Below are 25,653 nucleotides of genomic sequence, written 5' to 3' on the forward strand. Positions count from 1 at the left end.
TAATAATAATAATAATAATAATAATAATAATAATAATAATAGAGGGTTTCGTTAGCATCAGAATCGTTAATTTCGATTGAAATGAGAATAATTCCGCCATCTTTCGCCGTGCCGCTGCACAAAAAAGGGCGACTGGTAAAACGTTTCCTGAAGATCTCTCCAATACCGAGCCCTTTTTAACCACCTGAACAGAATCTGCCCATCCGGTAATGTGTACATCTGAGATTGTACCGATTGTACAAACGACCGTTACGACCGATATTTTGAATTTGTTCACTTCGTGCTACATAGACAAATTTAATTTCCAACTCGGCTCATATATTGTTAAAGAACGTGATGTATTTACAGTAATTCAAGGGAAACTTGTTAATAACAAAACAGCTGGAGCCCATCAACCGACAATATTTATCTCCAATTGCATAAAATATACTGTGTCGGAATAGTGATTGACAAAAGTACTTGAACTCACTGCAACCTGATAGGTAATTTTGATAAATATTATGAAGCAATATTTGAATAATTACAGCATCACTCATCAATTGGGTAATAGAGAAATTAAGTAATTGAGGAACTGCCGGTTTGAAAAAACGAGGTTTTATTGGAATATCGTGGTGTCATAGGCGAACGAGTGTAAAAAGACTAACCTGAAATTTCGATCCTCAGGGTAGCAATCTCCCTCCCGTGGGACTCGGGGAATAATTTTGTAAACATATGTAGTTGTATTTCTGTGATTTATCCTTTAGCAGAATAAGCCAAAGAGTTTGAATGCTGAGAATGAAAAATGCAAAACTTACGCTCAAGAATTTCTGGGGAAAAATCAACGTCTGTTCAATTTATTCTATCAAATATCTTTAAAAAATGACGCGATAAAGTTGCATAATCTTTAATAGAATTGGCACAAAGAACTATATAATAGAATTATTTAATAGAATTTTAACAACACTTCAATGGAAATTCAATAGAATATCTCAAAGAATGGCTTAGGTTTTTCAGTAAAATACTTTTCATACTTACACCTCAAAGAATAATCTTTTAAACACCTGGATTTGTATTTCTGTCATTTATCCGTTAGCAGAATAAACCAGAGTTTGAATGCTCAGAATGAAAAATGCAAAAACTTACGCTCAAGAATTTCTAGAGAAAAATCAACATCTGTTCACTTTTTTCTATCAAATTGGGGAGGGTAGGTTAAAATGGACACTAGACTTTTTTAAAATTATTCATAACTCAGAAACAAAAGTAACAATAAAGCTCAGTTTAGGCTCATCCCAAAGGGAAAGAATTGTGCTTTGTATTGAAAGAAAAATTATTAAATTTCATCAACATTTCAACCCCTCACTAATATTTTTAAAAAAGTCAAAAGTGTCCATTTTACACCAACCGCCCCTATTTAAAAAATGACCCTATAAAATTACATAATCTTTAATAGAATTGGCAAAAAGAACCAATAGAATTATTTAATAGAATTTTAACATAACTCCAATAGAATTCTTGTAGATTTCCAATGGAAATTCAATAGAATATCTCAAAGAATGGCTTATGTTTTTCAATAAAATATTTTTCATAGGTACAACTCAAAGAATGATCTCCCACTCTCTTGAGTATTTGCATTCTTCTCCCAAAATAAGCCAAGAGTTTGAATGGTTTGAATATAGAAAAAATTCAAAAAAATTGCTCCCATTACATTATATTAATCCGATAAAATTTTTCATCTCCAATTTTTATTCTCTGTTATTTTTTAATGTATTCTATCGAAATGTGAGGATAGAAATTCAATTGCTGGGTATTCTTTCATTATTTGAAAAAATATATCAATTTTAAAACTTTCCGGAGACATTGAAAAATCAAAATTTTTATTTTCTTGCTGATCATCTCTCCCTGTTTTTTTCTCATTTCCTCTCAATGAAATCAGATCATGAAAACGAAAAATTATGTTAAAAAAATAACAAATAAATAAATTATGTTATTATGTTATGTTATTGTTATCTCAAGAGATTGATTTCATTGAGAGGAATTATTATAGTATACTGATATTATTTAACATAAATATCTCTTCATTTGAAAATGGGAAAACCTGTTTCCACAATTTGTATACTACAATGGGAATAAAATCCAATAAATTTAATTTAATCTAACCGCAAAGAAAAATTGGAAAGAAAACAATAAAATAAATTATTTTAAGATACTGTAATGTAGCGATGGGCGCGAAGCACCCGTTCGCTAGTAGGTATAATAAATCTGAGGAAGATCATGCCATTGGAAATAATTCTGGTGTAATTTAATTCACAGAGAAACTCTGTCTCGATCATGCTCAAAGGAAATGGAAGCAATTTCCCGTTGCAATCTCTACCAGTTCATCCGGACACTGAATTACAGGCAAAAATGTCGAAACACTTGAGAATAGCCAAAACAAATGCCCCAGAGTCGAAAGATTATGCCCATCCGTTAAAGGATAAGGAGAATGCACACTATGTCAGCAGCGAGTCGAGTAAGAAGACTGATGCTGAGCCATCCCAGCCCTGTCTTGAACACCAAATGACTGAAAAATCTCGGGGTGAGGCCCCACAGCGTGAAAATAAAAATCATGCGCCGGAAAAATCGACGGGTGATGAAGGGAAAAAATGGGTTCTCTCTGATTTTGAAATTGGCAAACCATTGGGGAGAGGTAAATTTGGGAATGTGTACTTATCGAGGGAGAAGAAGTCGAAATTTATTGTGGCTATGAAAGTACTTTTCAAGAATCAAATTGAAGAGGCCAATGTGCAGCATCAAGTACGAAGGGAAATTGAAATTCAAACACACTTGAGGTAACATTAATTAGTGTCGTTAATGAAATTTTACAGGAAAACGGCGCATTCACTAAATTCTGAATAATTTCTACGTGTTTTTTCGCGTAGAAATGTTCAGCCGATAATTTTGCATGAAAAAAACAATGGATTTTGGTAAAAATTCTTCTGTTTAGTTTTTTTAATCAAAATTTCTCCCCTTGAATTTAACAAATTATTCTAAATATTTCTGCTCAAATTTTTTTATGAGAAAAAAAGTTATTTCGATGATTTCTCATAGAAGATATCTTAATAGAAAGAGTTGGATGGAATGGTAAACCATTGATTTTTTCTGTGAGAAATATTTTCTATTGAATATTTTCTGGCGAATGCAGGAGATTTTTCTGTGAAGTATTTTTTATGGTTTATTTCTTCTGGTGAAAAATCAATTCCATTTTTAGGCACCCAAATATTTTACGAATGTATGGCTATTTCCATGACGCCAAACGTGTGTATTTGATCCTGGAGTATGCGCCTAAAGGTGAGCTCTACAAGGCTTTGAAATCTGCACCCAATGGACGTTTCGACGAATCTCGGTAAGATCATCATACACTGATAAATTTTTATAACTTCTGGTCAATTTGCTCTCTGATTAATATAAAAATTTGCAAAATTTTTGTATTTTTTGAGAATCGGAATTCCGGAGACACTTTGAGATGATAGGACTGCAAAAACAACAATCGGTTGTATGAAAGCAAGGGAATAATGAATAATAAGAATAATGATAATGACAACATTCAGCTAAATTGAAAATCCGACACAATAGTTGAGAAATAAATCTCATTCAATTTAACAACATGAAATAAACAATGACTTCTATTCATTTTTTATTTATTTTTTTTAAAACGTGCAGATAAACTGCGAAATTCTTCGATAAAATCGGCCAAAAATCAATAGAAATCCAATAGAATTATCTAGTGTATTTATTAGGTCTTTCTCTGAATTCTTTTCGTACGTCTGACAGTAGTAGATTGTAATGATAGTATTACAAAAATTACAGAACATCAGCTTACATGTATCAACTGGCTGATGCACTGAAGTATTGTCACAGTAAGAAAGTCATCCATCGTGACATCAAGCCAGAAAATTTGTTACTGGGCTTACGAGGTGAGCTGAAAATCGCAGATTTCGGTTGGTCAGTTCATGCCCCCTCATCACGACGAGACACGCTCTGCGGTACCCTCGATTATTTACCCCCAGAAATGGTCTCTGGACAATCGCACGATCACACTGTCGACTTATGGGGTGTTGGTGTACTCTGCTATGAATGTTTAACCGGTAAACCTCCATTCATGGCAGAACGCTACGATGATACGTACAAGAGGATCATGAGAGCGCAATACACATTCCCCAGTTATATCAGTGCTGGTGCACGAGACCTAATTTCAAAGGTATGATGTTTGACTTCATTCTGATTATTAAGATAATCGTCAATCCTCTGTCCTCAATGTACTGATTGATTAAATTGATAAAATGTTGACTGATGGAATAATTCGGAATTTAGATATTTAAGGCCCGGGTGTATTATCTTTCGAATGTTATCTGGATTTTTTTCTTCTTTCGTAATCCAAAATTGTCAATTAGTGGTACATCATGGAGAAATTCCCAAAAATTATGATAGAATGATAAAAAAAATGGAAAACATTCTGAACTTTTTCAAAGAGCGTTTTTAATTGAGATTCAGAATGAGTTGAAAAAAGTGAAAATTACAAATGTCTGATTCGCTGTGGTAAATTATCTATTAGCTGTCATTTTCCATGGTGGATAACAAAACACTAACTCCTCATGGGAAGTGACAGCTAGGTATCTCAATTTTCAAAACAGTGGTATGTAGTCATCTGCCATTTTTACGTGATAAAAGTGTGATTAAAAAATTCTCCAAAATATTACAACTTTTTTCAAAGAGCCTTTTCCGTAATAAATGTCTCTGTGCAGTGTGGCAAAAGATTTACGAAATCAGATTTACGACAGGCCGCCATTTGTCACTGTAAATCAGATACATTTTTCAATTTCTTGTTATTCAACTTGTTCTGAATATAAATTAAAAATGCTCTTTGAAAAAATTCAGAATTTCTTCTCATTGACAATTTTAGGTGACGAAAGATGAAAAAAAACATCGAGATAACGTACGAAAGATAGTACACCCGGGTCTATAAAATTGTTAAAACTGTTAGAGAAAACCCAATCAAACAAAAATATCAAAGAAAATAGCAGAAAATGTCTCAATAGAATAATTTTCATAAAAACATCAAATTCTATTTTTTTTCTACAAAATATCTTCTATTGAAAATTTCTATTAACAAAAACGCACAGAAGAACTCTGAACTCAATCTACAGAATCCGCGAAAATAGTTTCAATTAAAGTCCTATAGAAATCCCATAGAATTCTCATTTCTATTTTTAAAAATTATTCTCTTCTCCCGGCGAATGCACTGGGTTTTCCTATGAACTTAATTTTATGAAAAATACTAAATGAAGTCATTCCCATTCTTATATTTTCAGTTGCTGGTCGTTAAGTCTGAAAATCGTCTATCCTTGGACGGTATATTGAGTCACTCTTGGGTTCTGGAGAATCGACAGACTGGAATAAATTAACACTAAGCTTTAACGTTCATTAGGGAATCAACATAGTTGTTACGTCAAATAAGAAAAATTATTTTAGGGAGTGAAATTGGATAATGGGTTGGCTATCTATACATTTATATTTTATATGATCATGCTAGTTTTGTAATTTTATATTGTGGGTGTTTATGCGATCATGCGCCGAAAGAATTCAATTTCTGAACTGTACGATGGAAAATCTATGAAGACAATGAAACTCTCCCCTCAAAATGATGATACTAACACGAAAAGTTGAATTTGCATTTCTGTGGTATAAATTTTTAAATTTCTACACAATTTTATAACTTCATATTAATATGTAATTCCATCAGTCCAATTATATATCTTAATAAATATCGATAAAACGAAGACCTGTCCTTTTTTCAATGAAAATGCGCTGAATTTCCAGAAATTGCAATTTTTTAATTATCTCTCCAAAAGTAAACTTTCAATTTTTTTTATAGATTTTGTAAATGTTTTCTAAAGGTTTGTCGACATTCAAATTCAGACCTGCAAACTTTAAATAATAAAAAAAGTTTATTGTAAATTCAGCTTAGTTTGGATTTTTCTATAATTATTGATCAAGTAAATGAAACTATTCATATATCACTTCAAAGAGCATTTGCTGTTATACACCGTAAAAATCAGGGAAATTAAAATTTAAGAAACGCCGAAATTTCTACAAAATAATCTGTTCAATCGTACCCATTGTCGAAGGTCTGAGCTGCAAGTCCCCTCGAAAAAATAATTAGCATCTGCCCACTGCGTGATATGAAGGTAAATAAATTCCAAAACATTCTTCTCAAGAATCATTTTCATTCTTTCCAATCGCAACTTCTCGCTCCATTGTTCTAGCTCCAAAACTTACGAATAAACATAATCAAAAAGAAAAACTCTAAAATTGATAATATATAATTTATCGGTTTTTTTTTTTCATTGCATTTTTATAAAATGTTTACATAGGAGGGGGAGGGGATATTTTATTTACAAAGATATGAGTAAAGGGATCATGATAATGGATGGACCACATAGGGAAGAGCGTAAAAAACTTCCAGGTGAGCTTGATTTTCTTTGTGACACTGAGACTGACGGTTCGGAGCACAAAATAAGTTTTTTTAAAATAACTCGATTGAGTTGATTTTCAATTGAGAGTACCACGACACTGCGGTGCACCACACAGACACGGTATTTTGTCGTCTTCCAGTGGAAACTTGTAATCGTACGTTATTTCTTCATTTACACCAATAGGTTGTTTACTGTAAATGACGATCTTCTTTTGACCCTCAATGGTGATGACTTTAGCGTAGCAATTGGGCTGAAACAGAATTAATGAATATCAATAAATTTTACGATCAAGATTGGACGCTAATGAGAGCATACGCTGTAGCAATAAAAAACTAGTGGGAAATTTCCCTTTTCTTCAAATGGCGCAGCAATTTTTGCTAATAAATTAGCGATGTGGCTTCTCTTTTTTTAAATTCTTATTTTACTATTCTCTTCTTCCATTTTTTTACGTCATAGTCCTATCATCAACTGAAATGTCATCAAAATTTTGCGTATTATTTCGCTCTGTCAAATTCTACATTCAGACCCTCCCAAGACTCGAACTCGGAAATATTCCTCAAAAACTCAACTGGGGGATAAGTCGACTCAAACCGTTTAACCACTTCGCCACTGAATTGAATTTTAATTGGTGTCAATGAATAAAGTTCATTAAATTCTATATTCATGAAAAAAATCATGAAATTAGATTGACTCCTTCTAAGAAAATTTCGAGAAAAAACATACAGACACCATTTAAAAATCGCTGACAAAAATGTTCCGACGTTTGGACCCTACTTATTCACCCCAACACAAAAAATCAAAAATCGAAAACTCAAATTTGATGAGAAAGTTTCCATTGGTAACCAAAATTGCATATCCAAACTGTTTGCACCATAATGCCTCCATATAACCCAAAAACCCCAAACGAAAATTCCAACTATTCCAAATCCCCCATTCACCCCGAAACTCCCCCCGAAACTCACATTACAGCTGTGATTGATGAACCTCGCCAAATTGCCGCACTTAGTAGCATCAATAATAGTGTCCAAATCGATCCTAAAGAGGTACGAGCTCCCAATCCCCGTAGCCTCATACTGCGACTCCCTCAAATCCGCGACAATGGGCCTGATCATCTGCCCCACATACTCAATGACCATTTCATCAGCAGCTATCGGCTCCATAGCAAAGAGCCCCCAGTCGTGAATGCCAGACTTGGCGAACCTGAGCTGCTTCTTCCTAAACTTGAGCTGATTGAACTTGAGAAGATCGCTGTCAGTGTCAATGCCAAAGGCAGTCAGCAGTCGTCGCTGATTGCTCCTGGCTTCCCGCGACAGCGCCTGCATCTTCCCCGTGAGGGCTTTAGTCCCAGCCTTGGAGCTGCTGATCATGCTGTCGCCGCCAGCATGCATGCTCTCCTCAATCTCATTAGCCCTCTGTATACTCTGCGCATAATGATGCTTGTGCTTGGCCTTCTCCCTGATATCAACCTTGTAGAATCCCTCAGCCCTGGCACAGCCAGTGGAATGCACCCTGAGCTCGTCCCTCTTCCTCTTCTTCGCTGGACTGGGCACATCTGTCGGTGGATAATCCACCCAGTGCGTGTCATTCAGCCAATACCCCTGGGTATCGTCAGCCAGCAGAGAATTGTAGCTACGTTTGAGGTACTCAATGTCTTCGGCGTCAATTCCTCGCGTCAAAAACTTGTAAAGAACCCCGAGCTCAGCGATGATCACCCGCTCCTTATACACAACTGGCTGATCCTCCTGAATGGCCCTAGTGAGCCTCTCATTCTGAATGTTCTCCTTTTCCCTCTCGTGATTGTGATGAGTCGTGATTTTGGTATTGTACTTGTTCAACTTCCTCTTCTCATTTCGCTCCTTCGACTTATCGTGCTTCTGCTTCACCTGCTTCGCCACTTTGGCTGGCGATTCCTGAGACACTGGTGCATCGCTCTGCAGTGGCACCTCAGCCGGCGGCAGTGAGTACGAATGCTCAATGTAAACCTGGGAGACCTGTGAGCCCGGAGTGCTCGGACTCCTCTGCCCAGGAACACGAAGATCAGCCTCCGCCTGATACCGTAATCTGCGGATTTCCAGGCTCTCCTCCTCGGAGTCTGTCGTAGGAATCTCCGAGAACATCTCGATCTTCTCAGACTCCCTGAGGATTGGCTCGTCGTTGATGTACTTCGAGGACATGCTCTGCAGGACTCGAATGATGTTCTGTTGGATTGGACCCGGACTCTTGTGTCGAATGATGCTGTCGCTGTCCTGGCCAGCGAGGGATATCAGTGCCTCAGCAGCAGAGGTCTCCATTTTCTCAATGTCCCTAGGCTCCTCCTTGACAGCCTGTGGCTCCAGCTCGTCCCGAGAAATTCCTGAATTTTTCTCGAAGCTCTGCACAGCGTCGTATCGAGGGGACGACACAGGACTGGGATCGTCGTCCACGTGAGGGAAGTCGTCGGTGATTTTGGTGAGATCCAGACTGGGAATGGGGGTCTGTCTTCCCGGGGGCGTTGGGCAGTCCAGTGATCGCTGGATCGCCAGCTCCATGAGGACGTCTGGATCCTGGCTGTTGCACGCCAAGAGCCGGTGGTCAGAGAGTCTACTGTCCGAGTCCTCGTCGTCGGAGCTCTCCCCAGAGCTGGCTGACTCAGTCGCTGATGACGAGGAACTGCTGCTCGAGGAGGAAGACGAGGAGACTGACGAGGCACTGGTGGGTAATATACGTTTTGGCTTTGGGGTGTCCATTGACACGTCGAGATCACTGTCACTTTCAATCAGCTCTGTGTCCATCCTGTCCGACTGACGACTGTCCTCATCCTGGGGCAGGGGACTCGGTGCTTTCACCTTTCGCCTGAACGATGGCATCTTGGGCATGCTGGCTCGAATCCCTAGGCCGAAACCGTCGTAATTGAGACCGAGGGGCGTTGCCTGCTCCAGCAGGGAGGAGAGGGCCTGCTTCGAGGGCTCCTCCTTCATGACGTTGTTCACTGGGGCTGGCTCGCCACTCACGTGGTTCTTCTCGTTCTTCTTCTCGTCCCACCACACCTCGAACAGCTTGAACGCTGTGTTCTCCACCATTCTCTTGTTGAAGTCCTTCTTCAGGATTTGCTTCAGCTCGTTGACCACTCGGTTGAGGACGCCGTTTATCGTCGGACCCTGGGGACTGTCCTTCGATATGCTCTGGTTGGCCATCGACTGGAAGCGAGACTGGAAATTGGCGTAGTAACTCGTGCTCTGGTGGGAGCCAACTGCACCGGGGAGTGTCGTAGATTGATATTGATTGGGGATGTAAGGGGACACGTAGGAGTACGGGTACTGCGTTGGTCTTGGCCAGCCGTAGACATCCGTCTGCGAGTAGGGATCCAGATGACCAGGATAACCAGCTCCTGAGTACAACTGATTCGTCGGCTGCGACTGGGCAATGACTTCCTCAATTTTCTCGTCACCCGAGCTCAGGGGACTCAACGACATTCTGTCGTCGTCCGGTGGTGGCGGAGGGGGCGGATCCTTCGGGGGCTCAGGCTCAGTCTCAATCGCTGGACTGTAACTACCCAAGAGTGCCTCGTCCTCACTTGAACTTATCACACTACCCAAGTCCTCGTCGACTGAAAATTTATTGACATTATTCTCACGTATTTTCTTCCTCTCGCGTACACGCTCAGTCTTCTTTTCAAAACACTCTTTGTACATTTCAGCCGATGCAAAGGGACTCGGTGGGACTGACAGTGGCAGCTCGTCCTCGGGGGGTTGGGATTTTCTCTCGTCCTCAGAGTCACTTCCGAATTGGAGAAATGGTGGGGCCATGCCACCAGCTTTGTCCTTAAGTAGCATTGCAATTCTCGTGTCGAGGTCCAATGTCTTTTTTATCTCCACTGGGGACTCTCTTGAGTTCTTCACCACTGGGGGCTGACTCTCCTTCTCCTTCTCCTTCTCCTTGGTGATGGTGTTGGGAAATGGCTTCGATGGATTTGATATTTTTGGAACTGTCGAGTTGTGAACTGGCGTGGGGGGTGCGTGAGTAGGCCAAACTGGTGGAAAACTTGGGGTCGAATTGCCAGGCCACCACACACCTGAATTCTGCTGCACTGGGGTCATGCCTATCGTCGGCGGGTGGATCCCTGGGACGTAGCTGTTGGCCTGATGGTGATAGCTGGGGTAATAGTAGTCGTAACTGCTGGCTGGCGTCGAGCCTTGGGAGTAGCTGCTGGAGTAGTTAATCTCACTGGACGCCGTGGCATAGCCAATGTCACTGCCAGTACTGCCCCCTGGGGTCGGATAGTCCCTGTACTTTGTGAATCTTGGTGTCTCCATGTAGGGGGTCGATTCTGCTCTCGTCTTGTCTGCAGTTGTCTTTTTACTCCTGTAATCATCACGTTCGTCACTCATTTTCTCGACAGGTGTACTCTTCTCGGGCTCAGCCTCAATCTTCAATTCTTTCTCCACCTTTTTGTCTGGCTTTTTTTCCACTGTCAAGTCGGCGTAAATTTTTTTACACTCCTCACCGAATGCGTCGAGAAATACCCGCAATACTTTGCCCATCACCGAGGTGTTGTTCAGCTTTTCTACGCAGCCTTTCGATGCCTTCGTCGTTTCGAAAACGACACGAGCTATTCCGAGGTGTTTGTTTGTCAGGGGGTGATAGTATATCGTCAGCTCCTCGACAGTACCGAATTTATGGACCATTTCGCTGAGAAATATCCTGTCGATGTTGTCGTTCAGGTGGCAGAATGTCACTTCGAGGGGTGGGGGATCGCCGCAGTAGTTGACATCGATTTTAAATCGGGGCACTGGGAGATCCAACTGCTCCAGTCGTGTCCATATTCTTGTCAGGGGGGAACGAGGATCGCGAAGTTGAATTGGCACCTGGGTGGGATCACCAGGGACAACTCCGTCGTATCTGTACACTTTGGCAGCACCTTTCGTGAGGAATGGATCCACCAGGAGCTTGTAGTTCCTCAGTTTTTGGACTGACGACGACGATGACGAGGAGGAGGACGATGAGGCTGGCAGTGGGGGGGGAGCTGTCGGTGGTGGTTGCTGGAGCTGGTGCTGGCCACCTCCTGTTGGTGGCTCCTTCTGCTGATGCTGACTGTGCCCATGACTATGCTTCGAGTGACTCGTCGGCTGCATTGATTGCCCACTGTGGGATGAGGATCCATGGTGGTGGTGGTGGTGGTGATGGTGGTGGTGGTGGTGAGAATGGCCGTGACCATGTCCATGCTTCTCCATACCGTTCATTACTTCCAAGCATCCTCCATAAATGGGATATTTGGGTCAGGTTCCTACGCCCAGAAAAATTATTACATAGTAATAATCGAAAATTTTTTAATCTAATTCTCAATTTTTGTTATTTACTCTGGTCAGGCTATCTAAGGATGAGGGTGGAAGTGGAATTCATGGGTATTCCATTGTTCCAGTATTCGAAAAAATATATATCGATTTTAAATCTTTTCGGAAACATTGAAAAATCAATTTTTTTATTTCTTCACGACACGTTTTTTTGCTTTTTTTCAGTTGCTGTTAAAATTATTTCATAAAATTCCAAAATAGTCGTAGCCCGTTCATATTCGAAGAAAACACAGTGATTCGAAGTTCTTGTCGATATTAAAGAAGAAAAAATCAATTTTCTAGCCGATTTTCCCTTTCAAATTTTTTTTTCATTTCTCTAAATGTTATAACATAATAGTAATAACGCGATCTATTAGAACATTCCTAATGTCCAAATTTTCCCTTCGTCAATTTTGAGAAAAACCTTCCGAGAACTGAAGCAATAAAAATTTCCCAAAACCCCATTTAGTGATGTTTGTGTACAAATTATTTATGTGAGGACCAAATGAGAGTCAATCGATTAAGAATTGCGTGAATAGAACCCTTTCAAAGATGTTATTCCTCAAAAGTCTCTTTCCGATGAGTAAAACAATCAGAACCTAATTTTTTGTTATTTTTTTACATTAAAACTGAAGTGGTAAATTCATTAAAACAACAGATAAAGCCATTTTTCAGTTCCTGTTGAAATTATATCATAAAATTCCAAAATAGTCACATCCCATCCATATTTGAAGAAAAAACAGTGATTCGAAGTTCCTGCCTCTATAAAAGAAGAAAAAAATCCATTTTCTAATCGATTACCCCTTTCTGACTTTTTTTCATTTTTCTAAATGTCATAACATAATACTAATAACGCGATCTATTAGAACATTCCTAATTTCCAAATTTTCCCTCCGTCAATTTTGAGAAAAACCTTCCGAGAACTGAAGCAATAAAAATTTTCCAAAACCCCATTTAGTGATGTTTGTGTACAAATTATTTATGTGAGGACCAAATGAGAGTCAATCGATTAAGAATTGCGTGAATAGAACCCTTTCAAAGATGTTATTCCTCAAAAGTCTCTTTCCGATGAGTAAAACAATCAGAACCTAATTTTTTGTTATTTTTTTACATCAAAACTGAAGTGGTAAATTCATTAAAACAACAGATAAAGCCATTTTTCAGTTCCTGTTGAAATTATATCATAAAATTCCAAAATAGTCACATCCCATCCATATTTGAAGAAAAAACAGTGATTCGAAGTTCCTGCCTCTATAAAAGAAGAAAAAAATCCATTTTCTAATCGATTACCCCTTTCTGACTTTTTTTCATTTTTCTAAATGTCATAACATAATACTAATAACGCGATCTATTAGAACATTCCTAATGTCCAAATTTTCCCTTCGTCAATTTTGAGAAAAACCTTCCGAGAACTGAAGCAATAAAAATTTTCCAAAACCCCATTTAGTGATGTTTGTGTACAAATTATTTATGTGAGGACCAAATGAGAGTCAATCGATTAAGAATTGCGTGAATAGAACCCTTTCAAAGATGTTATTCCTCAAAAGTCTCTTTCCGATGAGTAAAACAATCAGAACCTAATTTTTTGTTATTTTTTTACATCAAAACTGAAGTGGTAAGCTCATTAAAACGACAGCTAAAGGCCCCTGCGATTTCGGAATTTCAGGGCAGTCTCCCCTTGACAATGAAAACACTTCATGAATTCTCGAGTCCGAGTTGTTTTCAGAGCTGATTCACTGGGTTTCACTTTTTTTATCGTTGATAATTGAATCTACACGGGGCCTAACCTCAAAACTCAAACTTGGAGTCGGTTAAATGACGATTGGATTAGAGCACTGATGCTCCCTCCTCTCCAACATTACAGGGGAGAAAATAGTGTGGACACTTGTTCGACAGTACCCAGCCTCTTCCCTGGATTTTCAAAAAAAAAATCTACAATTTCTTGAAATATGAACACAATGTTAAAGGTACCTTCCATTCAGGTACGATTCCGGCCGAGTACCATTTTATTTATTGGGCCCACTCTCAGTGCAATAGCCACATTGAGATGTTCTCTGAGTCCGCAGGTTCTTGGATTTTCCTCGGGGACTATTCTCTCACTCAATTATTATTTTTATAGCGCTTCGATGAGACGAAATTCGGATAAATGTTGGTTGCGCGCGAGACCCTCTTGTGAACTATGTGAGCTCTGATTTGTTACTGATGCCCCAATGCATATTATACGTTGCTCAAGCTTGCCGATTGATCATTGGTAATGGAGAAAACTGTCGGATGAGTGACAAACTGGTGAGTACAGTCAGTGCAACGTGTACTATACTGTTTTAGGTTTGAAAAAAATGTTAAGGATAATCGGGCGGGCCCGGAGAGTTTAGAAAAAAAAACAGCCATTTTTCTCTTTTATTTTTGACGTATTCTTTAAATGATCGAAAAGGCGTGTGCAAAGTTTCAGACTGCTGGGGAACACGGTTAATTTATTATGAATTTTTGATAAAGTGGTCATTTAACCCGTGATCTTATGGAAACCACAAAAAAAAACTGCAAAACCCAAGGAAAAAATGCAGCCAAAGTCATGAAACTTTAGACACATTTAGAACATGTGATCAATGATTTTTTGAGTGAAAAAGATTGTCGCCTAGGAGCATTGTTTATTAATAATAGCGAAAAAAGTAGCAACGTCTCAAGTACCGATCGGGTGGGGGTAGCGCGGTCAATTTAAACGTCTCTTGAGAGAGAGCGATGAAGCGTTGTGATTGGAGCTCCCTCGAGCCAGTGGTACCAGCTCCTGGTGAAAAAAAAACTACCGACGATGTTGCCACTTTTTCGCATGGATTAATATTTATTCATTTATTTAAAAAAACAATCTGAAAACCATTCAATGCGTGGAACAGATACAAATAAATATGATTAGCTCCAAAAATAATTTTTAACCGGAGATACTCCCTAATATTGCCTGAATTTTGAATCCGAATGGGAAAAATTTTTTTGTTCAGCGATTGGTTTTCTGCAGGAACACAATAGAAACCCCTCCGCCTCACCTCCATTTCCTCCTCGCCCGAACCCCCAAAAACATAATGATTTTGACGCACATTTTGAATAACAACTCATGATTGCTGTTGTCATGAATAATGAAATTGCAGGAATGTATTTTGGAAACATGTACGATGCGATAAATCAAGTATTTGGATTCTTAGCATATTGTCCATGGTCGTCATTGCATGTCCACGGTCGCCATTGAACTGCGTCTCATAAGGCTCTGTACAAATGAAATTTTAATTTTTTTCTCTACAAAAATCAATATGATAAATCGTGTTGGGACTTTTGTTTAATTTTCTTAATGAAAAGAAAAATAGAATGAAGCAAATTTCAGCCCAGGAAATTCCACAGAAAGTACCTCAATACAATGAGCTGATATTTACCCTATCAACACTGTAAATAAGCCTGTTATGGGTTTTATACTATAAACCAATAAAAAAGGAGCGAGTTGTATAGAAAAATCAAATTCTATAGAATCTTTTTTCTACAGAATCTTTCATATTGAACATTTCAATAAAATCGGCCAAAAACTAACAGAAAGTTCAACGAAAGAATTGTCCAGGGGATTCGCTAGATTTATCAATTGAATTTTTACACTAAAAAATCGCGACTGCAGTAGAAGAAAACAAAGTTCATTATAAAAAAAATTAAACTTCCCGGAATGAAAAATGGCATTTTTATTTACATTAACATGAGACAAGGATTCATGAACTTTAATCACAGAGAACTTTAATCCCTCTGCTCACTGATTCACTGAATTGGGTGATGGGTCTGAATGTGCATTGTTGGTCGCCGACAGTCCGATGTTACCAAAATTTTCCTGCTTAACGAACGACTGCGTAGGATTGACATTCGCCGTTATATTAGCCGTCAGGTTTGTATTCAGTACAGCAGTGCCCGGAGTTATCGGGTTCTGCATATCAAGTTGGCTCTGCGCAATATCCTGGAGAGCAGCCTGGATTCTCTGGAGGAGCGCTTCGCCCTGACGAACAACTTCCTCCAGTTGCTCACCCGCTTCAATGTTTTCTTGCTCCAAGCGACTGAGACTGGCGACTTGAAGCTCTTGGGACGACTCTTCACTGGGCAGACTTTCTATGAGTGTATCGATATCTTTTGCACAGCGGGCAATCAGGGTGGCGAAGAGGGACGCGTAGTCTTCTTGGGTTTGGTGTGGCTGAGGAGTTCCGACACGATCGAAACCGGGAAATTTACTTGGGGTTGAATACTGCTGGAGAATACCTACGCTGTTGCAAAAATGCTCGGCTTGCTGGAATTAGAGGGGCAATTTTTCTTACTCAACGGGGAAGAAATAAATTAAAAAGAAAAAGTTATTCATTGATAACACGCACATGAAGTTGAAACTAGCGAAAGATTCGACAGCAGATTTGTCTAGGAAAATCTAGGAGTGTACAAATGGCTCTTATGAAATTTATGTTCAAATAAATAATAATTAATAATAATAATAATAATAATTGACACTTTAGTAATAATAATAATAATAATAATAATAATAATAGTATTCTAGTAGGTGAATTATCAATTCATTATTATTATTATTATTATTAATAATCAATTAATTGATAATTCACCTACTAGAAGACTCTAAAAATAAAAATAAAAATAGAAGGTAATGTGTAAAATCATACTGGATCCAATGGCCAGAGAAAAATCTGGGGTAGCCGGGCAAAAAGAGGAAATATTTGAATGATTCTATCCCACATAAGCGCATGTTAGCGCATGTATTTGGTACATTTCGTTCATTTCATTTCTAAATAATGAAAAAAACATGGGTTGGTGGATCGAAATTTGTATCAAAGTAAAGGGAATATCTCTCAATTTAAAAAAGTCAATATAAATTAGACTTTTTAAAAACAGTCAGTAACTTTTTATTTTATTTTTTTTTTTTCATTTTTTCAATTTTTGGCTCGTTACAAAGGGAAAGAATTGTTGTTTGTATTGAAAAAAAAATTATTAAATTTTATCAACATTTCAATACCTCATTAACATTTTAAAAAAAGTCAAGTGGCCTTGGACATCCTTCATTCCAATGACATTGAATATCTTACTTGATTTATTGTGTCTTGGAGTTGTGTCAGTCGATCAGCCATGGTTCGTCGGCGAATCTGCGTTGTTTTTCCGAGTAATGAATGAATATAACAGTCAGACTTCAATTCACGGGTGCTTGCAGCCACACGCGATCCTCGGAACATATGAGCTAACCTATTTGCTGTTGTTCCTTGCTGTCGGTTTTATGTATTCCTTTTAATGAAAAGAAGAAAAGCACTAGTTTGCCTTCGATAAACAACCTATTTGATCTGTCAGTCTCGTCAGCTCGTTCGTGTCTGCGACGGAGTGCACCGTGCACCGATTTTTAATGAAATTTCAGTGAGGGAAACCTCGAGAGTAATTTTGACTGCGCGTCGCCAGCATTGGGCGGCTTTTCAAAGTAGTAGAGTGACGTTTCCCCTTCCCTCGGCACCGCGGGCGTGTGTGGAGCAGAGATTATAGCGTTTATACTTGGAAACGTGACAGCACTACACAAATACGCCCATGTTTATTGTACAGAGATAAGGAAAAGGAGAATAACACGTCAAAATAATGGGGCTTTTTGGGAAAACTCAGGAGAAAAATCCCAAAGATCAGGTTCTCTAGTCTTCATAAATTTTATTCATACGAATTCTGTTGTTTGTACGATCAGTCAGGGTGAATAATCAAAACAATTTCTCAGGTAAATGAGTGGACTCATAAACTACGAAAGGAGGGTTATCAGTTGGATCGACAGGTTAGAGGTGAGCACTGTCAATTTCAGAAAGGACAAATGACGGAATATTAGTTTTTTTAATTTTTGAAAAAATGGGAAATTTAAAAAAATCATTATAGATTTGAATAGAAGTTTGCGAACGATTGAAGAAAACTTTGTTACATCTGTACACACACACACACTGTACGGACGAGGTCTAAAAATTGCATTTTCGGAATTTTTGGATCATATTAAGTGGATACAACACAAAAAATCTGAAGCTTAAGGGGAGGTTCACCGCGGGAAAAAATCGTTTGCGTTTTTCGGGGGAAAAAAAATTCAAAAACGCTTTTTTCCGCGTTATTATCCCCCAGGAATCCGATTTTGTACGTCAAATTCGTCGACGACCACTAAAAATTAGAGATTTGAATTTTTCTGTAATCGATAAATCAACTTTTGAAAAATCTCCAACGTATTTTTTTTTTAAGTTTTTAAAATATGATCACAAATTTTCGCTCCTTAATTATGAAAAATACGGGAGAAGATACATTTTTAAGTCCATTGGTCAACCTAAAAAAAGTTATTTTCAATGGATCGATTATACTTTCGAAAATAAATTATAAGTCTCAATTAGAATGAGTGAATTCGCACAAAAGAATGGAAAACGAATCGAAACGGTACGGAAAAAAATAAAAAAAGGCTAGGTAAATGCATGGTTATCATGAAACATCGAGTCAGTAATCATAAACGAAGTTTACACATAACATTTGGGCAAGAAAAATTGTTTTTTTCGGATATTAATAAAAATTTTGATAAACGAATAAATTAAAAAATGCGTTTTCTCCCGCATTTTTCATAATTAAGGAGCGAAAATTTCAGATCATATTCAAAAAACTATCTCGAAAAAAAATACGTTGGGGATGTTTGTTAAGTTGATTTTTCGATTAAAAAAAATTCGATTCTCCACTTTTGAGTGGCGGGTGACAATTTTCACCTGCAAAATCAGATTCCTGAGGAAAAATCGCGCGGAAAACAGTATTTTAAGATTTTTTTCTTGAAAGAGCGAAAATTTCAGATCATATTCAAAAAACTATCTCGAAAAAAAAATACATCGGGGATTTTTGTTAAGTTGATTTTTCGATTAAAAAAAATTCGATTCTCCACTTTTGAGTGGCGGGTGACAATTTTCACCTGCAAAATCAGATTCCTGAGGAAAAATCGCGCGGAAAACAGTATTTTAAGATTTTTTTCTTGAAAGAGCGAAAATTTCAGATCATATTCAAAAAACTATCTCGAAAAAAAAATACATCGGGGATTTTTGTTAAGTTGATTTTTCGATTAAAAAAAATTCGATTCTCCACTTTTGAGTGGCGGGTGACAATTTTCACCTGCAAAATCAGATTCCTGAGGAAAAATCGCGCGGAAAACAGTATTTTAAGATTTTTTTCTTGAAGGAGCGAAGATTTCAAATCATATTCAAAAAACTATCTCGAAAAAAAAATACGTTGGGGATTTTTGTTGAGTTGATTTTTCGATTAAAAAAAATTCGATTCTCCATTTTTGAGTGGCGGGTGACAATTTTCACCTGCAAAATCAGATTCCTGAGGAAAAATCGCGCGGAAAACAGTATTTTAAGATTTTTTTCTTGAAGGAGCGAAAATTTCAGATCATATTCAAAAAACTATCTCGAAAAAAAAATACGTTCGGGATGTTTGTTAAGTTGATTGTTCGATTAAAAAAAATTCGATTCTCCACTTTTGAGTGGCGGGTGACAATTTTCACCTGCAAAATCAGATTCCTGAGGAAAAATCACGCGGAAAACAGTATTTTAAGATTTTTTTCTTGAAGGAGCGAAAATTTCAAATCATTCAAAAAACTATCTCGAAAAAAAAATACATCGGGGATTTTTGTTAAGTTGATTTTTCGATTAAAAAAAATTCGATTCTCCACTTTTGAGTGGCGGGTGACAATTTTCACCTACAAAATCAGATTCCTGAGGAAAAATCACGTGGAAAACAGTATTTAAAGATTTTTTTCTTGAAGTACCCATTGAATCATCTCATGTCGTGATTATTCATTCGTTCAGCGATTCAACGTGAGGAAGAAAAGGTGAAACGTTCGTTGAAAGACGCAGCTAAGAAAGGCGATAAAGATGTGTGTAAAGTTCTCGCGAAAGAGATAATCCGGGCTCGCAAAGCATGCAACAAAATTTATACATCAAAGGCTCACTTGAATTCGGTAACTCTACAAATGAAGAATCAATTAGCGACGATACGAGTGGCCGGTTCATTGTCAAAGTCAACAGAAGTTATGCAAGCAATGCAATCACTGATAAAAGTACCTGAGGTGGCAGCAACAATGCGAGAGTTGTCCAAAGAAATGATGAAAGCTGGAATAATCGAGGAAATGCTCGACGAAACTATGGACTCGGTCGAGGATTCGGAGGAGATGGAGGATGAGGCGGATGAGGAAGTGGATAAGGTGAATTCTCCATTCTGCATCGCATATCCCCATGCTTGAGATAATTGATAGCACTAAAAGATTTTTTGAAAAAAAAAAAAAAAAAAAAAAAAAAAAAAAAAAAAAAAAAAAAAAAAAAAAAAAAAAAAAAAAAAAAAAAAAAAAAAAAAAAAAAAAAAAAAAAAAAAAAAAAAAAAAAAAAAAAAAAANGTTGATAGAAAAACCTAGCGAATTTGACAGACTATTCTTTTGGATTTCTTTTGAACTTTCTATTATTTTTTGGCTGATTCTATTGAAATCTTGAATGGAAAGTATTCTATGAGCAGATCTACGTCAAATCAGCAGGACAAAAAAAGTCTATGGTCTGGGGATTTTTGTCTCATTTTTTTAATGAAAAGATGACGATTAGAGAAAAATGTTGAAAAAAAGAGAAACAGAAAAATATTAGTAATTGAGGGAGTCATGATTTTTTGAAAATGGCTACTCTATGTCCCAAAAAAGATGTTTCCAAATTGGCCTCAATATTTTGAAAACGTTTTTCGAATAGTTAATTACTAAAAAAGATTTTTTTTAATCTGAAATTTTCACTAGAAATTGTCAATAAAATGAAAGAAGTAGTTCGGCAGTTATTATTTTTTTCACTGGGATAAGTAGTGAATATTCAATTGAGTAATTAAAAATGAGTCGATTCAAGTCAATTTTTTTATACAACTTATTCTATCGAGATATTTTCCATAGAATTTCCTCGGCTAAAATTTCCAAATTTGTTCGATTTTCTTGATAAAAAAAATAGAATAAAAAAAAAATTGGAAAAATTGAGCCGAGGAAATTCGGTAGGAAATACTTCAACAGAATAAGTTGTATAAAAAAATGTAATTCAAAACGTTTATCTATTAAATTTTTTCGTGTGTTGAAGAATCATTGAAGGGTAAACCTTATTTTCATAATTGACAAAAATTCTCAAATGTAAATCAATTTGTATTTTGTACTTTTCATTGTGTCCAGTGTTTCTATATCATGATATCGATACAAGAATGAAAAACTTTCAGAATAATCATCACATTCACCTGTGGTGATTGAATTATCATCATCACACAATAAAAAAAATTATCATCACAGATTCTCTGGGAGTTGACGGCTGGACAACTCGGCACAGCCCCCGCTCTTGTAATGGAAACACCAGGGACATCAACTTCCATCGAAGAAAAATCCCAAGAAGTGGAAAACGATAAAGAACTCGAAGATATGAGAACTAGATTACAGAGTCTACGTGAATAGTTTTTTTGGTTCCTCTATCTTTGTTAATTGCACTTCAACGTTGCTTCGTCCATCAGCTTGACCAGTTTTTTTGTCAATCAGTATTCCATGTTTCGCAGAGTAATAATTCACATTTCGTCAATATTTTTCTTCTCCATTGAGTTTTTCCTGAAGCTGGCTTCACATTAAACTGAGATGAATATATTATTCAGGCTTGCTTCGACATTTAACTTCAAACTGCAGTGAAACATTCACACTTTGGTTGTAATGAGCTCGGGAGAAAAAAAGGAAAATTGGGAAGAGATTACATTACATCTATTTTTATAGATGATTGTATTCGCGTAACATACTATTGAGTGCAAATTGGCTTAATACAAATAAATGTAAATAACAATATTTATTGGCTTTATGGAATATATTATGGAGTGTCACAGTCAAATGATTTCGCACGTGGAGGACTACAATTGGATACGTTTTTTGATATTGCAAATAAATTTTTCTCGTGTGAATTTGCAGTAACTGTAACACCCTGTGTAGTATAATCCGTAGTTTGTAAAAAGAATAAAAACAAATTGGTAAAAAATTGGTTGAATGACCCATGCTTTATAATTTCAGCGATCAAATCGACACAGCTGTGAGTTTTTATTGAAATAAAATTATTATTTTTGGAAAAGAAAAATTATGTATATTTTTATACATTGGTATACAAACATTCTAAAACATTTCAATTACATTGGAACCGTTCCAAGCACGAAAATGGTAGTTCTATCAAGTTATTAAGATTATGGAATACTCTATCTGTGCTCATGTTGAACAAAATTACGTTAATAGCTATAAATAGAAATAAATTCTGGAGAGAAATCAATGTTCAATACTTGCTTCATGATAGTAATGATGACAACATTTGATGAAATAGTTATTTAAAAATTAACAGATCAAAATACTTATAATTAGAATATATATAATAATTTTGGAGACTATTTGACAGATTTCAGACTACTCAGGGGTGCGAATTGTACGCTAACACTGTAAACATGTATGAAATGAGAGTAGTGTGTACAGGTGTCCCAAAACTCGAGAGAAATATTTTGAGACGAAAAGTCTGATGAAATTTTCGTCTCTGACACTTCGTTAATGAGTTAATGAGTTGAATTAACAAAGCACTGCTGATATTTTTACGTTTTTCCCTAATAGAGAGAAACGTCAAAATATTTCCCTTGAGTTCTGACAACTTTTGAGAGGCTTCGAGAGTATAAAAAACTACCAAAATGGAGGGAAAATTTTGGGTTGAGAATTCCGAGCGAAAAGAGAATGGAAAAATCTAAAAGATGGCTTGAAAAATTCGTTCCTTTTATAGGAATCGAACTAAGTGAGCTGAGGGTGATGTGAAGAAGACCGTTAGTCTCAAAAAATGTTTCAAAATACGAGGTGGGACTCCGCCATCTTTAAACACCTGCGCCTCAGAGGGAGCGGGGAACCAAACAAGATGGCGGCGTCCACACCTGTCTCCCACCTCGTATTTTCGAACACTCCTCAGCATTATTTGTCCTCTTCAAATCCCCTTCAATTTATTTTATCCAGGGCCTGGAAAAGGAGAAAATTTTTTAAGCTATCCTTCAACTATTTTCACCGCCTCTTGGCTGAGAATTCATGGTGCAAACTTTTTCTCCCATATCAGTAGTTTCTTTTACTCTCTCGCCAATTGAGAGATTTTTTGATAAAAAATCGGCTTTTGCCGAGAATCTTCATTGAAGTCAGATTGATGAGACAACTAGGTGCAGATAATTTACCTAATCAGTGATTAGGGGCAAAATGGAGACTTGCGACATTTTTTAAAATGCTAATTATTCATTGATCTCAATCAAATCCAGCAGTTTTTCATTTATGACAATTTGATAATTAATAATTTCATGAAGATGAACTGATTCATCAGTGATTTTTACTTCAACGGAAAGTAGAGTTCTTTCCCTTCCTGATAACCCTAGAATGAGTTCGATTGGCGAATTTATCCCTGAGTTATGAACATTGAAAAAACAGTCAAAATTTTCCATTTTGCCCCACCCTGTCCTAATATTTTTTACAAAGTTTATGTTCAATCACGAACTCGTCCGATGTATGCAGATGGGTTGTCTGTTTCCTAGTGTCTGACAGTGTAAAAATAGATATATTTGTCATCCTTGCTTCTTCCTCGAAGAATTTCGGTATCTGGACTAGATAGCGATATAAGTTGAGTAGAAAAATGCTGCTCTAATTGTTGGAAAAGTCGAAAATTTTTGAGATTGATCCTTGAGTTCACTTATATCGGTATAATTTGAACAGATCCAGTCTACACCACAAGGCCACGATTTTATTACATTTCATCCCACTTCAGTTCGTGAATTTCCCATTGTCATTGAAAATATCAACTTTTGCAGTTTCAAATATCATCAGCATTTTGAGCGGGTGACAAATTACTGTCTTTATGGCTTCAGTTGTAGGCAGTGGGAAGAATGCGTGGTATGAGGAATTTTATATCCGGACTTATGTGACAAAAATTTATACCACTTTTTTGGGTTTACGGGGTTTCATCTGTAAAAAAATGATGACAGTGATTCAAAATTTTTGGAGGAAACATTCACTAGCATTCGCGTTATAGTGAATCAAACACTCAACGACGCGTATGAAAAAATTCAATAGAAAACCTAGCGAATTCGCTAGAAAATTCTGTTGGAATTCTATTCAAAAATTCTATTTGTTTTTTGCGCTGATTCGATTGAATATTCGATAAGAAAAAGTCAATAGATTTCCTATTTCTGTCTGAATTTTTCTTTTCATATTTTTTTCTATAAGATTGCTTGGGCATGAAGTTTTTAATTTTTTTCCACTCGGCTTCTGCAGTGCAAAATAAAACAAAATCCAACGGGAAAACTTGGAAAATTTGTGCCCAATAGTTCTAATAGAAAAAATCTAATAGAAGGATTCAAACAGAAATTCAAAATCTATTGACTTTTTCATATTAAATAGCCAATAGAATCAGCGCAAAAAATAAATAGAAAAACCAAAAACCAAAACCAATATAATTATTCTGGTTATTGGATTTTCTTATTGGAAAATTCCAATAGAATTCTCATAAAATTGCAATAGAATTTTCTAGCGAATTCACTACGTTTTCTATTGAATTTTGTCATGCGTGGATTAGTGAAGCAAATATTCTTCCTGCATTGGTCAATAAAAAAGTAAACAATATTAAATTGTTAAATCATTTGAAAATTTTAGTGCTCTTGAATAATGCCGTGCTTAAACAATCTGTTCATCCTCGCTTTTCTCCTTATTTCTTCGCAATAGGGAATTCAGTACAAAATTTCGTCGTCGACAGACTATTGATATTTTTCGCAAATTGGGGGAAGAATGTCAGCGAATGAATGAGTAGACACTAGTTTTTTTTGTTAAAAGGGAGAATGTATATTCCACCAAAAGCATCTGGAAATGCAGCAATTTAATTTAATTTTTTTAGTCATCCGAAAACATTCCGTTGAAAAATTCTATTGGATTTTTATTGAAAATTTAATTAGTTTTTCGCCGATTTTATTGAAAAATTTCTGCGCATTTTTTGTTTCATAGAAAGTTTTTTGTAGAAAACAATTTTTGAATTTGATCTTTTTATCCCTCTTATTTTATTGAGATGTGGTATTTGTTATAGAAATTGTTAATGAGAGGAGAAAAAATATTAGAAATTAATATCAGAGAATTTCTATCGAAAACATTTCAATAAAATCCGTCGTACAGAAATATCAAATCCTATTAGTCTTGAATGATTAAAACAAAACGTGCAGACAAGCTGCAGAATTTCTCGATGGAGTCCGCGACAAACTTACGAAAATCCAATAAAATTTCCTAGTGCCCTAGGAATTTTTTCTTGCATAGAAAACAGAAATTTAGAGAATGTATTCAAAAAGTTCGTAAGTGAGATAATTCCACTGTTTGCGCATGTTATCACCCCTCCAGTACTTTATATTAAACGACGGAATGAACTGAAAAATTCTGCGCTGCCAACTCGTAACTTCGACTTTCGTCAACAAAATTTGATAGAAAAACCTGAATTCTTAAATTTTATTGGATTTCTGTTGAACTTTTGAATAGTTATTGGCCAATTTTATGGAAATGTTCAACAGAAAAAGTCAATGGAATTCGATGTTTCTATTGACATATTTTCTATAGAATTTCCTCGGCTCAATTTTTTCTTTTCTTCTCATAAAAAAAATCAAACAAAAAAACTTTGAAAATTTGAGGCGAGAAAATTCACCAGAAAATATTTCAATAGAATAAGTTGTATAGAAAAATCGAATTCCATTGACTTCGATCAAATATTGAATTTTGAGCATTT

The 25,653-nt window shown here is 36.6% G+C and overlaps 5 protein-coding genes across 6 annotated transcripts in view; 2 read left to right on the forward strand and 3 right to left on the reverse strand.

Annotated features, from left to right (window-relative positions):
• Window positions 1–254: 254 nt before the first annotated feature.
• On the forward strand, window positions 255–5,795 carry LOC107041194 (serine/threonine-protein kinase Aurora-2). The gene is made up of 5 exons (XM_015261635.1): window positions 255–482; window positions 2,290–2,807; window positions 3,227–3,361; window positions 3,826–4,216; window positions 5,328–5,795. The coding sequence occupies exons 2-5, from the start codon at window positions 2,308–2,310 to the stop codon at window positions 5,418–5,420; spliced, it is 1,119 nt and encodes a 372-aa protein (XP_015117121.1). The 5' UTR covers window positions 255–482; window positions 2,290–2,307; the 3' UTR covers window positions 5,421–5,795.
• Window positions 5,796–6,083: 288 nt separating this feature from the next.
• LOC107041266 (histone-lysine N-methyltransferase SETD1B) lies at window positions 6,084–14,066 on the reverse strand. Its single transcript, XM_015261739.2, has 3 exons — window positions 13,772–14,066; window positions 7,454–11,754; window positions 6,084–6,741 (listed from the first exon to the last, which is right to left on the reverse strand). Exons 2-3 carry the CDS (start codon window positions 11,708–11,710, stop codon window positions 6,568–6,570), a joined length of 4,431 nt encoding a protein of 1,476 aa, XP_015117225.1. The 5' UTR covers window positions 11,711–11,754; window positions 13,772–14,066; the 3' UTR covers window positions 6,084–6,567.
• A 1,414-nt stretch (window positions 14,067–15,480) lies between these two features.
• Window positions 15,481–17,259, reverse strand: LOC107041214 (mediator of RNA polymerase II transcription subunit 21). The gene is made up of 2 exons (XM_015261655.1): window positions 16,900–17,259; window positions 15,481–16,100 (listed from the first exon to the last, which is right to left on the reverse strand). Exons 1-2 carry the CDS (start codon window positions 17,041–17,043, stop codon window positions 15,576–15,578), a joined length of 669 nt encoding a protein of 222 aa, XP_015117141.1. The 5' UTR covers window positions 17,044–17,259; the 3' UTR covers window positions 15,481–15,575.
• Window positions 17,260–17,358: 99 nt separating this feature from the next.
• Window positions 17,359–22,116, forward strand: LOC107041219 (charged multivesicular body protein 3). The gene is made up of 4 exons (XM_015261663.2): window positions 17,359–17,476; window positions 17,562–17,622; window positions 19,660–20,054; window positions 21,153–22,116. The coding sequence occupies exons 1-4, from the start codon at window positions 17,432–17,434 to the stop codon at window positions 21,309–21,311; spliced, it is 660 nt and encodes a 219-aa protein (XP_015117149.1). The 5' UTR covers window positions 17,359–17,431; the 3' UTR covers window positions 21,312–22,116.
• LOC107041217 (ankyrin repeat domain-containing protein 13C) overlaps window positions 21,571–25,653 on the reverse strand; it is a 12,443-nt gene continuing 8,360 nt past the window's right edge. For both annotated transcript variants that reach the window (XR_001461043.2, XR_001461042.2), the window contains exon 7: window positions 21,571–23,858. The gene's annotated coding sequence lies outside the window, so the exon portion shown is untranslated. The remainder of the gene's footprint in view (window positions 23,859–25,653) is intronic.

This window comes from Diachasma alloeum, unplaced genomic scaffold (genome assembly GCF_001412515.2).
Source record: "Diachasma alloeum isolate Michigan unplaced genomic scaffold, Dall2.0 Dall_scaffold_00359, whole genome shotgun sequence".
Lineage (NCBI taxonomy): Eukaryota > Metazoa > Arthropoda > Insecta > Hymenoptera > Braconidae > Diachasma > Diachasma alloeum.